The sequence below is a fragment of the Dermacentor andersoni genome, chromosome 7 (assembly GCF_023375885.2).
Source record: "Dermacentor andersoni chromosome 7, qqDerAnde1_hic_scaffold, whole genome shotgun sequence".
In the NCBI taxonomy this organism is placed as follows: domain Eukaryota; kingdom Metazoa; phylum Arthropoda; class Arachnida; order Ixodida; family Ixodidae; genus Dermacentor; species Dermacentor andersoni.
In genome coordinates, this window is record NC_092820.1 from 41058637 (window position 1) to 41072172 (window position 13536).

The 13536-nt window shown below is 42.8% G+C and overlaps 1 protein-coding gene across 5 annotated transcripts in view; it reads right to left on the reverse strand.

Annotated features, from left to right (window-relative positions):
• Window positions 1–255: 255 nt before the first annotated feature.
• Klc (kinesin light chain) overlaps window positions 256–13536 on the reverse strand; it is a 147831-nt gene continuing 134550 nt past the window's right edge. For 4 of the 5 annotated variants that reach the window (XM_055073105.2, XM_055073107.2, XM_055073104.2 and 1 more), the window contains 2 exons: window positions 6548–6593; window positions 256–3371 (listed from right to left, as the gene is read on the reverse strand). In XM_055073105.2, the coding sequence (XP_054929080.1) occupies window positions 3291–3371; window positions 6548–6593 (127 nt within the window). In that variant the 3' untranslated portion in view covers window positions 256–3290. The remainder of the gene's footprint in view (window positions 3372–6547; window positions 6594–13536) is intronic. The other variant, XM_050182192.3, reaches the window with a different exon arrangement.

A 13536-nucleotide genomic window follows, 5' to 3' on the forward strand; every position in this document is an offset into this window, starting at 1 on the left:
GACTATAGAAACCAGCGAAACACAGGCAATCTTTTCAGGAGAACTGCCTGTCTAAAATGGAAGCTCTACGGAGTTAGTGGCCAAATTTCAAAGCAACAATAACCACATTTTGTGGCTTGACTGTAGTTAGCAGGCTATTTGCCTACATCAATGTGTTACCAGAGACCACTATGTAGGTAAATTAGGCCTGCACGGAAAATGAGGAGTCCGCAATGCTTATACCAAGCGGCTAGATTTCATACACACGCACAGACGTTGTGTGTATTACACTTTTTATTTCTCATACAAATGCACGCACGGACACAAACACAAGGAAAAAAAAACAGCTCACGCAGGCGCGCACATGTACATGTAAACTCTGTACAGCCTCTCTTGTCTGACAAGTGATGCTGCACACAAGATAGCACGCGGTGCATACAGCGCATGGTGCAAAAAAATGCACATACATGCCCAAACAAGAGCACACAGCGATCGTCAATTCGTTAAAACAAGGGAAAAAAAGAAATTATAACAAAATAAATAATAACAAAAAAGACGAAAGAGCAAACTGTCCTGCTCTTCCCACAAAGTCCCCGTGGTAGGGACACGACAAGCATCGCACCATGCCCGTCAGCAGCATTACCGATAGGAACCAAGCAAAAAGGTGTCGTCTGCCCCCTCTTTGCAGACTTGTTATGCAGAAAAGCCCACATCCACAAACAGCATTGCTCAGATCACAGAGCTCTACTATTTCTTAAACGGAATGTTAAGAGAACACTGCAAGCACTTCTCTCGTGAAGACATATTTCTACAGACACGAAGGCTAGCCAGCCACATGGCAGGACCAGTGGATGTTGTAACGAAGCATGCATGCAATGTGGCATACAAGCTTAATACATAAACAGCGGCTGCCCAAGAGGTTTGTAAGCACTTTCGATTCCTCGATTCTCTTACAGGCATATCTCACAGGTGTAATGCACAAGATCCTGCTAGTGTTTCTAGAATAGAACAAGTTGCTGTGATTTCACCTGGAAGTGCAGTTCATACGCTTTCATTTAAAAATGCCATGGCCTAAATAGAATACCTCATGTCGTTTGTGTCAACATGTGTCTTTGGTCAAGTGAGGCTACAATTCACCTGTTTCGAACCTTAAGTGTGTGGAAATGCAAAATCGTGTTTGCCGTGATAACACTGGTGCAGCAGTACCGCGGATAAACTGCAGGAGTAAAAATTTCAGTATCACAAGCACCGGTGGCTGGATGGAATGTCACAATATAAGTTGAAATTTCCTACATTTTGTAGACCATAAAACTGCTCGACTATTAAAGCAACTTTTGAAATTTGTTAAGAGAATTGCTAAACAAACTTAAGTTCTTTTTTTTCTTGTGCATATTGTCAGGTCAATGACGCACTAGGGGGCTCCTATGTCATGCAGCATACTTCCACAACGAAGCATGTGCAGCACGTAGAGCTAGCACTGCCCTTAATTTTCACAAGACCAACAAGATGAGAATGCAACATGCCGTGTGGCACACATGTCATTTTCACCAGCTGTCTTTTTTAACAAGGAGCACATAAACTTTAAACGGACCTCAACTGGCATTTCATTTCCTTTATTAGAAGAAACTGAGAGGGAGAACCTCTGTGACTGAAACATCAAACTTGCATCACTTACAAGTGAACAAAAGCTCGTCACAGCTTCCTTTATCTATATATCATCACACGGTCAATACCACATACAGCTTCAGTCTCTGTCAGTGGTGTATGCACATGTTCTGTACAGTCAATGCTCTTGTGTGATCACAACATTGTATCCTGCTCGTTCATCCACTAAACAATCTACTGCCCTGTAGGAACATGCACTTCGAAATATTTCATCAAATTCATTATCAAGTGGTAAAGAGCACACTTCAAATGGCAATTTCTAAAATGCAAAAGCACCTACAGTGCCATACACTTCATCGACAAATTTTGCAAAATTCATTATCAGCAAAGAAGCGCATGCTTCAGGTGACAATTTCTAAAATGTGAGGTACCTCAGGCACATGCAGCACTACACCAGTTCATTTAATGTGCCTTCAGTGCTCATGCCATTATGCTGTAACAGTTTTAAACTCTCTTCAAAGGCTGATACTGACTTTGATAAGAAGTGTGCAAAATGAAGTAACCAGAGTAGAACTACTATTCAGCACTGGCACCTACTGCTATTCTACACTGTGCAAGAAGCATAATTCAGCAAAAGATTGTGGCTACTATTATGTTTGCATGATTACTTAATGCACACTCAAGAGCTCCCAAAAAGGTCAATTAACAACCCGATGAGTAGTTCAGATTGCAGATTGCAGCAAGTCGATGCTTCTGTAATCTAAAGTTGCCCTCCAATGACTTTTACTCTGATTTTACTAAATATTACCATAAAAGTAAGTACAATATGTCATGATCTTTAAGTCAGCCCACCTCATCAGAGTAAAACAAATTTTTTCCATAGCAGATGCTTGGCTCCTTTCATTACGTCAGTAAAATACAAATATGAATGCGCTGCGTGTGTCTGAACACTTTTTTTTTTCAAACCCAGCCCGGTAAATCATCCATGAAAACATATGCGAGGGCCAAGCCAACATCTGGTGCACATACACATGGTTGCAGTAGTAAAGGACGAACCTACTGTGAGCACATCTATGATGTCTCAATATTTTGTGAACAAAGCACCAGTGACAGGCGAAGCACAGAAACATCCTAGAATGATCTGAATGCACAAGCCTTCAAAGCAAAATTTAGTACACTACTCTTGCGACAGCAGACCCGGCCGCTACGACATCTCACAATGGTCTGTCTTCAAAACTTCGGAGAAAAAGCAGCAAAACACAACAGGCAAACATGTGCGACCATCACACTTTGCCACCAAGCTGCCAAACGTGTCCCCCACAGGTTTCTCTTTGGGTTGCCGATTAGAAAGGGCTGCCACCTTTCATTATTTTTCTTTTTTGCACCGAGATGAATAATACAATGTGCCCACCCAGTTCAAGGCAATGCCATGCCACTGAGAAGCCTCTCTGTAGTGCACGTGGATTACACATAAGCAACTGTGAGCTAGCACTCGGAAACAGCGTTCATCCATTGACAGCATAAGTACACTGTCACACTGCCTCTTAGTTGGGCCTGTTGTCCGTTCTCTGGGCTAGATGCGTTCTGAGGATGCCCAACTTTGCAAACTCCTCTTCCGAGTGGTGTGCGTTGCTGAAGAAAACGTCCCCCCCCAGTCGTTAAAAAAGCAAAGGCTGCACAGGGGACGACTGGTGCTTCGCAGCTTGCTAGAGATCTCCCTTGCTGGCGGAGCGAAGCTGGTCTGAGCTTGCAGTACGCGGGCGCATGTTAATCAGGTTGCTCTTGGCCTGTGCAGAGCAGCAACAGCAAAGCACGGCATGAGCTCGGCAGAACATTAACCAAACACACTTGCGTTAGGAACTAGCACAACGGCACTCTGGGATGGGAGTAAATTAAAAGGAAAAGCTTCTATATGTTTCTCTATATTCAACTTTCCAGATTTCTGCAAACCAGAAAGGCCAGATTGATCAGACTTAAGTGCAAAATTTGCAAGCGGCTGAGACACTATAAACAGCATGCTTGTCTCTTACATGAATGTCTTGCTTTAGGGGTTTAACACACTGAAGCAAATCACAGCCTATGAGATATGCCACAGTTTGTGACTACAGATTCATTTCGCGCAACGGGTATCTTATTGTGCATGCAAAGCAAGATATGCAAGCACTTTTGCACTCCACTCTTGTTGGAAACCGGTCGCCAGAGCTGGGAACCAAACCTATGATGTCGTGCTCAGGAGCAAAATGCTGCTGCTTTGAATCTACGCTGTTAGCCTCGCTGGCTGTAAAAATCGAACTAATTCAATCACACAAGATTCCTTTATGTACACGGTGCTTTCCCCGCTAATACCGCTGCCCAAAATGTACATTTGGCTGAGTTAGCCCGACCTAAGGAAGCTTCAATGGAGGCGCAACATAGGACCTGAAAATAGTGATGTTTCTGTCACAATAACATGCACATCCACCGCGGCTGCTTAGTGGCTATGGTGCTGGGCTGCTAAGCATGAGGTTGCGTAATCGAATCCCGGCCACGGCAGCCGCATTTCGATGGGGGTGAAATGAGAAAACACCTGTGTACTTAGATTTACGTGCACATTAAAGAACCCCAGGTATACCAAATTTGGACCACCCAGATGGCCCAAATTTTGGGAGTCCCCCACTATCACATGCCTCGTAATCAGATTGTGCTTCTGGCACATAAAAGCCAATAATTTAATTTCTTAATTTTAACAACAACATGCACGTGTTAGTAGGTACAATTTTATAACCGCACAGTACAAAATGTACAAATCTTATTTATCAAAACAATTGGGCACATAAAGCCTTCGCAAGAGTGAACTGCACGAACAACATTTCAAGCATTTTAAAAAGCGTTTTTAGGACTAAAGGGACATTACATTGGGAAACTTGAAAGCAAAAGACTGTCTTCAATAACAAACTTTTCTCATTGCAAACAAACAACAAAGCTTGAAAACGTCTTAGCAAGCCCACCACCACAAAGCTTTGGTGGTGCGCAAATATTTGAAACTTTCGAAAAACTAAGCAAATAGGGCTTTATTTGATTTGGTCTTCCAACAGAATAGTCACTATTTATAAATGCGAATATTTTCCGAGTACTTTGCAACTGTTTCAAATGTAAACTCCATTCAAATAAGCATAAAATTGGAGCAAGAATACGATTAACTTTCACCCCCGCAGGCATAGTAAAGACATAGAACATGAGAACTTGCATAGTGCAGTAGGCTAAGTCCCTTATGTAGCCATACTTTACAGGCTGTACAGCGATCATTTACACTCTCTGAAGAGCCCCGTGCATGTGAAGGAACTACTTTTATGCTTCCAATGTTCCAGTTGTGCTTTTAATAAAAAATGCTTCATAATGTACTATGTAATGACAGAAACTTGCTAACGTTAAAGGGCCCCTCACCAGGCCCCATTGCAAATTTTGGTAATATGCTGCAAGTTGTTATGTGTCCTCTAGGGAGCGTTCTGCCGCAAAAAGCTTTCATATTGACTCATTAATAGCCAAGATATAAATATTTCAGTGCCACAAACCCATGATTTCGCAAGGCGAGCTCCACTACATAGCAAGACACTCTCGCCACTCGCCCAGTCTAGCCTTCGCAAGCGAAATTCCTTCCCTGTGTTCTCCCATACTAGACTTCGAGGATCACGTGACGCCTACGTCACAGGCACCACCTTCGTTTTTTTCTCCTCACATTTTTTTTTTTTCGGCACTGCGCACTTCCGTTGACTAAACCGCTGACGGTGTTGCATGCGAGCTGTTTTGATGTCTCATTTTGCACAGCACACAATTTTGTGCGCTGTGCACAAGGACTCATGACTAGTGGGATAATTCAGTGCTACACAAATACTGAGGCAGAACAAGCGGATCGTAGAGCATAATCATGCGCTGGAACACGGTAGAAAATGGCATAGTTTTGGTACCTGCGCACCTGACTGCACGACCGTAGGAACAAGCAGACAAAGAGGAAGTACATCTCTCTTGCTTTGGTGCGAAGTAAAACAAAAAACATTCAGACATCCCGTTTGTGTGTTTTATTATTTCTCTAAACTTCAACTGGTCAATTCAAGCAACAGATCACACAAATAGCAGATGTTGCCTTGAATAATTCTCAAAGTCACATGACACCACGAGCGACATCACACTGCGGACCCGACTATGTCACCGTACGGCTTGGAGCGCAGTCGCCGTGAGAGAAAAGGAAAATGCCGTTCGGATTGAAATTCCAGACCTTTCCGTGGTGTGTAGCGATGTAATTCTTTGCAAACACGATCATTAGTGCACATTGTATGCTCTGCGCTTGTCAGCTCAAAATGGCCAGATCTGGTGAGGGGCCCCTTAAGAATACTGGAATGTGAACATCATTTATATTAATTGTTATAATGGCTGTTCACTATTTGAAAATTATTAGAAAAGTATTCAATTCGCTTCTGGCACTATTCAATTCATATCTGATTCGGTCTCAGAAATCACTATTCGCACCCGCCTACTAAGCTTTGCACTGTAATTTCCAACATATGAAATATATGTGATCTGCTGCTATTTATGAGCCTAACTCACAACATCAAAAAAGCATTCGGAATAGCTCAGCTAGTGCACGCACAGACAAAGAAAGAACAGGACAGCATTGTGTGTGCCCTGGTCCCGTGTAATTTAAGAAATCTTTTTACTCGATTCTATTCCACTCTTAACGTCTGCAGTTCACGATGGCAATGTGAGGCAGAGCGGCACTCAGACCACTGACAAAGCCCCCGATATTCAATAGCATTAGAATAAAATCATGACATTATCCTAGCCTTGTTCCCCCCCCCCCCCCCCTCACGTACGCTTACTAGTTTCACTACACTTCAACTTCTTGGTGACGACATGCTGACAAGTCAAACTTACAACCTCAGCAGTAACACACTGGTCATGCTGATGATTCTGACGTGTGTGTTCTCACCTGAGGGTCTGTACTAAGGGCGCACATGGAACTGGCGCGCTTCATTCTGAGTGGAATAAAAAGAAACAGAAGCAATAAAAACAACAGGTCCACTTCTACAGCATCCTTCCTGGCTTTTACATTATTCCTCTCCTATTCAAAACAATCACAAGTTCCCTCTTGGAAACACAGCTATACATTGTATCAGCATCACACATAAGTCTGAGTGCCTAATGAACCATATGCACCCCTGTGACTAGTTATCAAATAATAGCTGAAGAAGCACCAAATAACATCTGTGGATGTGTTACAAGAAGGCTAGGATAAAGTACAGGGTTAACTAACATTTGTGGTGTTCAGTGACTACAAAGTGCGCCCATGTAGTATCACATTATGGTACAGCACCAATCAAGCATTCTGCCAAGAAACATTGTGTTGTTGAGATCTGTCAGAACACCACCATCTACTACAAAACTACAAATATTGCAATTTAATTGTACTGCCTATTCTAAATTAATACAGACTAACACTTCTTTTCTTCACAGAAAGAAACTGCCCCAATATTACGTATCTTTGATGTTACTGATGGTTTATGTGTTGTAATTGTTGGTGCCACACTAAGGCGAACTGTGAAGCTTGATTTTTATGAATAACTGCAGGACACCGACAGAAAGTAAGCCCTAGAAATACATAGGGCAAAATAATCGTCTTCTTTTTTTTTTTGTATAATTAAGCAAGGACAAAAGCCAAACTTAAGGTAAAGTTCATACTTTTGATAGAGGAAAGGGGAAATGAAAGTCAAATAAGAGACAACTATGTTGTCAGTGGGAGCCCATTTACAACCCCCGCATGATGCATGCGATGCTCTATTGAGCTGTGGTTATCAGCACGAGCATGTAAATATGCATGAAAGTAGATGGCAGGAGAGCCACTGTTATAGCTCAATTAGTAGAGCACTGCTTGCATCATGCCGAAGTTAAGGGTTCGGATCTCACAAGCAGCAAAGCTGTCTTTTTCTGCACTTTCAGCTCCCCTTTTCTTTATTCAAAATATGCATTCACCATATAAAAAGAAGCATAATTTCTTCTATATTTTCCTTGGCATCACCATTGGCTTCTTAACAGCAAGTTCAACTAAGGTACACAAAGCTGCAATTAAAACAATTTTGTTTTCCTTGGCTGCTGGTCAAAAAGCATTCGCAGTGACATATTTGTCACTACACGGTAATTAACCGTGGTCGAACAGGGTACGTCCTTGGAGCCAACGCTTTGACAAGGGGACTTGTCTACATCAGGGCAGACTGATGAAGAAAAGGCTCCTTGTGAAAACATTGGCTCCACCGAAATCCATTTCTTCGACCACTGGCGATTACTCTGAGTGTCCACCTTCCAGTGAACCACACTCTTGTTTTGGATTGTTACTATACAGGGCCTCCCTGTTATCCCCTCAGCGACAACACTCACACAACACAAAAACGTTTCTAACTCTCTGCAGTTGAAAATAAACGACACAACATGTCCCCCTACCAGCACTGTCGATGTTCTCTATGTCTCTACTGTTCCGATATACAGCATTCCATAAATGGTAGCAGTATGCAGACAGGCTACAACTTTCGAGTTTCATCAAGAGTCATTACAATGAAGCATGGTGCATTTAGTAGCAACCACAAACTTAACGTGCCTTGAAGACAAAAAAAAAAAAAAAAAACGTGATTTGTAGCATGTACGCAACAATAGCCACAGCTTTTAGTGCCCTGAATCTGCATCATCTTTATTTTTCATCAATGCCAGAGCATCGACTTACCCTCAATATACAGGCCCACTTTGGTAATTTCAAGGGACTACCAGCACAAAGCCGGTGGTGGGAGCAGGTAGGCAGTGCTTATGTAAGTAATGTGTCACCCAAAAAAGGGGGGGACTTTTCCTTGGTTAATGTGTCATACAATTGATGTGTGATGTGGCATGTACAGCACAGGCCACTGTTAAAGGGAACACCAAATTAGAATTTTGGTACTGATTACAGCTCAGTTTTGATATGAGCATGCCAGAAATAATTTTTTACCTGTATACAAGCCTTCCTAACACATCATATCAAATGCTCTTCACTTATGAAGTTGATCATGCATCTAAGCTATGTTGATTTGAGTACTAAATAGATGTTCTCTTTCAGAGTGGACAGTACTATACCATAGTGGCTACACCCACCTTTTGCTCAATCTATTATAGCACCACAGGCAGAGCTAGGCTGCTAGAAGCCTAGAAAATGGCCAAAACCTGATCTTGCTATTGCTTTTGCTTACGACCACAGCTCCAGTACAACAGCATCGTAGTGAGCCAGAGAAAAGTGAATGACAGCTGTTGTAGTAAGATAATAAAAATACCCGACTGGTAGCACAGGTTACGAGGTCACCCTCATCGTACACCACACTGCAGCTCCGTGCAAATGTGAAACAGCTGCCCCCAGATGTTAGCAAGTCAAGAAATATGTTAGTAGGCACACAGAAGAAAAAGCGCAAAGGCAGCAGGCAAGTCCTAAAAAAACATAACAGGAATACCAACGTAGGCACACACACATTGGACGTCGCACACATTGCCCTCGCTTCAGCCCCTGCAGACGTTTCGAGACAGCAGAAGCTATCACCAAGACATAGCATACCAGCACATACGCAGAGCCAGGTGAGGCGCAGGATTCATTAACACAGGACATGATGTATACACAGATACACTCATTCTGCAAAATGCTCAATACATGGTGTGACATGCACGTTGGAACGTTAGAGATGGTATTGACTAAGGATGACTTCGCACTACTGGGTTTGAGCTGCAAGTCCTTGTAAATGAGCAGCAGTTTCTCTTTTCTTTACTTCGAGTAACTGCTCAAGGCAGTAATGAAGCAGGTCTTTAAGCACCAGCATCGGCACTGTGGTACTGACCAGTTAATCCTGCCGCTATTATGGACTCAGAACACTAAGACACGCTTGTCCTACATGCTTAATTTACAGTAAATGTACAAGGAATATTGGCTGTTGCCATGCTGTCACGATTCTTGGCTTTCAACTGCCTTTACAAATGTGGTGCAGTGAAAGAGGTGCAGCAAATAATGGGACTGATGTGAGGCACCACAATGGTGAGTCACCAAACGTGCCTAGGAGATTCACACAGTACACATAAAGAATGTTAGAAACCACTGTTGGAAATTTTAGGGTGCATTTGCATGCATTTGAAGTTATAGATAGTCCATATCTGGACACATTCCCAATTTATATGAAGAACTGACCTTACAGTTTAAAATCAACACAAACCACGGTAGACAGGCTTGTGCTTGTAGCACTGTTATGGACAGCAAAGGCGTCATGCTTGTGTCAACTGAACAAAAGGCAGCAAAGGCCTAGTGCAGTCTCACTGTCCTTTTTTGCACCTAAATTGACTGTCTAGCCACCTTAGATGCATCCGATCTACAGTGACACGTCAATGCTGCTTAAATAGAACATGCGCTAGCTAATAATGACTTTCGGATTCTTCCTCTGCTTCCTTTCCCTTGAACTCATGTGTCTGTGTGTGACTCAGGCACTGCAGCAGTATGACCCTCATCACCCTACCATGGGGGCCATTTGTTTGTTATGACAGTGATTCCAATAATATGATGATACGATGGTATACTACGCCTCTGTTGCTTTTGCGCCATAAAATCCTACATAACTATGACAGGATGATGATTTAGGTAGCACATTAGCAATACCCATGCTTGTGAAGGGTTAATGTCGCCTCCCGTGGCACATCTTATTTAGCAAGTGTGGACTGCACTTCTTCATACTTGGCAAAAATAGTTTCTTTGGCCAATTGATTAGATGATGGAGTTTAACACCTCAGAACAACACTGGTATTCTGAGAGATGTCAACTCAAGATTATTTTGGACTGCCTGGTGGTTTTTAAAATGTGCGTTCAGAGTCTGGTGCAGAGGTGCTCTTGCATTCTGCCCCCGTCAAAACGCAACGTCGTGTGCAGGAGTTGAACCCTCGACCTTGTGCTCAGCAGAGCACCACAGCCAGTGAGTCAAAGAGACATGTGGTCAGTTTGGTGAGGATGTAGTCTGAATGCGAGTAATAATAATCTCCCTATATCTGTTTGCTTCTGAACATCCCTCACCAGTGTTCATGATGTGAACTTTGTTTTTCCTAAATAAGCGAAACTACGCAACCCATTAGTCTAGTTAAAAACCACAACATTCTTGTTAATGAGCCACTGGGGTTCCTCGGTGCCTGTGTGATCCATAACAGAAACTTCTTCCAGGAATGTGGAGGAATGAAGTGCAGATAAACCACCGAACCATGTATTCTCAAGTTGCTACTAAGTGCAAAAGTGTTCCAAAGCAAAGCTTTGCAACAGTTTTAACATTAACCTTTAAGCACATTAAAGAAGAAACTGACAAAAAATTTTGGCTTGGTTTCTTTTTTGCTCTGTTAAACAGCTGCTAACCCAGTAATCATAGCATGACCCTTCAATTACTCACATGTGCTACAAATCATGAATTATAACATCTTCCAATGTGCGAAATGATGCCAAATTCTTGGCATAGGGTTTGCTTACAATTAATTTCTGTAAGCCTCGAAAATTGGGGAATAGGGGGCTCAAGTGGTATAGCTGATATGTGGGTTGGTGCAGTAGTTAAAACTGCCTTGTGATCACCTTGTTGAAAAAGCTTTAGATGACGATATGATACGGGACAGAAGGGCAAAGGGCTCTGCGCATTCTAACCAAAGTGACAGCCGATTTCCCACAGCAGGTATAAGCCACTAATTCTGAGAACAACGCCAGCAGCAGGGGACGAAGCTTATTATCCTGCATGCCATGTGGAGGACTGCAGAATGCAAGATGAAAGAAATTGGGCAGAGAGACTTAAGACCATTTAATGGAGGAATGTGTGAGCATTATAGTTCCGTTGGTGAAATGTTTTTTTGTTTTTTTTTTTTCCGCGCGATTGTTGTCCGCGCAAGCTCTCGCCTGCATTCTAACTGTGCCTCAGTAAGGCCAAATGAAAACGCGCCAAGCATCTCAACGCGCTCGCTTGCCCGCAAGGAGTTCATAAACGTGACATGTGCAATGACGCACGCACTAGGCACACCTTTAGTAAACCAGATTCCCGGAGCCGCCTTGGCATCGGGGACCCATGCTCGTCTCGCATCCTGGAGGCCCAGGTTCAATTCCCACAAAGACCGAAATTCACCATTTATTTTAAGTGATTAGTTACCTCTGTTTACAAGAACCTCCCTGAGAAATGCGACGTCAAACCATTTCTTTACGTGTTTTTACTCTTGATGGCATCTACTATTTTTGGTACAATCTATCATTCGCACAGACAGATTTTGCGTAATGGAGCATATAATGCTTTCACATTAAAAATGGTTTACGTGCCATGCTCCCAGGTTTCAGGGAGACACTGTCATTGTGTGACTTGTGACCGCTGGACCAGGCTGACTAGTGCATGCATCAGCAGTTTGCAACCACTACCTCCGATTTTGAAGATGTACAGAATTAACATGTAAACAAACCCTATGCCAAAAGCCACACATTTTGATATGGTCTCCTTAAAAACGTAATATTTGTGATTTTTTGCACATTCAGACAATTTTGACATGACACTGTAGTTACCGGGTTGACAGCTATCTGATAAATAAAAAAAGGATGGAACAGAAAATTTTTGTGTCAATACCCCTTTAAGAGTGATCACACTTGAGAGCATTCATCGCAGCTCAAGCTCCCTACGCAGCTAAACAATGATTTAATGATGATATAGAACTTGTTGCTTTGCTCCAAATATGTTTCTAAAGTAATAAGTTTACTGACTTGCCCAGGTAAGACGTACAAGACCATACAGATTTTTCAGACACCTTGCAGTCACCTGAGGCCACGCCAAAACCATGCACATTGCAGCTCTTGCCACGGTGTGCTTGCTTGCTGCTTATGTACAACTCAGTCCACAGAAAATGATGAACTAACAACTGAACAATCAAATAATACAAAATAAGGAACTGCCCAAAAAGGAAGTTAGAGACAAAGTGGAAATCAGGTTAGCTGTAGACCACGAAAAATGGCCACCACGTGCACCCAGGATCCAGCATTCACCAAAGGCAACACACTTGCAAAATGGTCGGCACAAGGAAGAGAGTGAGAAGATGCAAAGATGCTAACTTCCAGTGTACAAGTGCACAAAATCTTGTATGCCCTTCACATACTTGCTGTACACAACAAACCAAAATTGATTATGTCAGGTGTGCACAGAACGAGCACATGTAAATTAATGTTTTTAAAAGCCTAGTGAGTTTCTGCAAGCGATGCCTGGTGAATGGCAAATCATCCTAGCTTTCTGCAAAGATTGGAGCCAGCATGTAACAGCATGCCCATACATGGGCAGCAAAGATATTAAAATGTGCGACTGAATAAAAATGCTATATTATTGGAATTAAGTTAATGGAAAAGCTTATACGCGCCGTGCACGCCTACGGACGCGCCACTGGTGACGGCCTTGCACAGAACACGCGGGAGAGGAGCCTGGCGTGCGCCGTAGTTTGTTGTGTCGTTGATCGTGCTTCTCTTTCTTATTCACGTTTTCAGAGCAAGATAGGCAACACCATTCGCACGTGTGGGGTGGCCAAAGCTTCAGAAAATGTCGAAGAAGAATTGTTGCAGGGTGGGGGGCTCAAATACTGGTGAAAATGTGCCGGCGATATGGTTTTAATCATTCCCGGCAAAGCCTCATCAGCGGGAGCAACGGTAGCAAAAATGGATTGTCGCTTTGAAGGGAAATTTCTTGTTCTCATCCTCTCCTTTGTCTCGTCGTTGTTTTTTTCCTCTCAATCATAGTTAGACGCGTCAGCAATGAAGTTCGTCTGCAGTGCAGGATGAGGTTTAAAGGCATTTCGCTAAAGTTCGGAATGCTGTTTGCCGCTTATATTGTTTTCTGCTTCTTTACCGCGTTGCGCTAGCTAAGCAGCACAACTGCACGAGCGCAT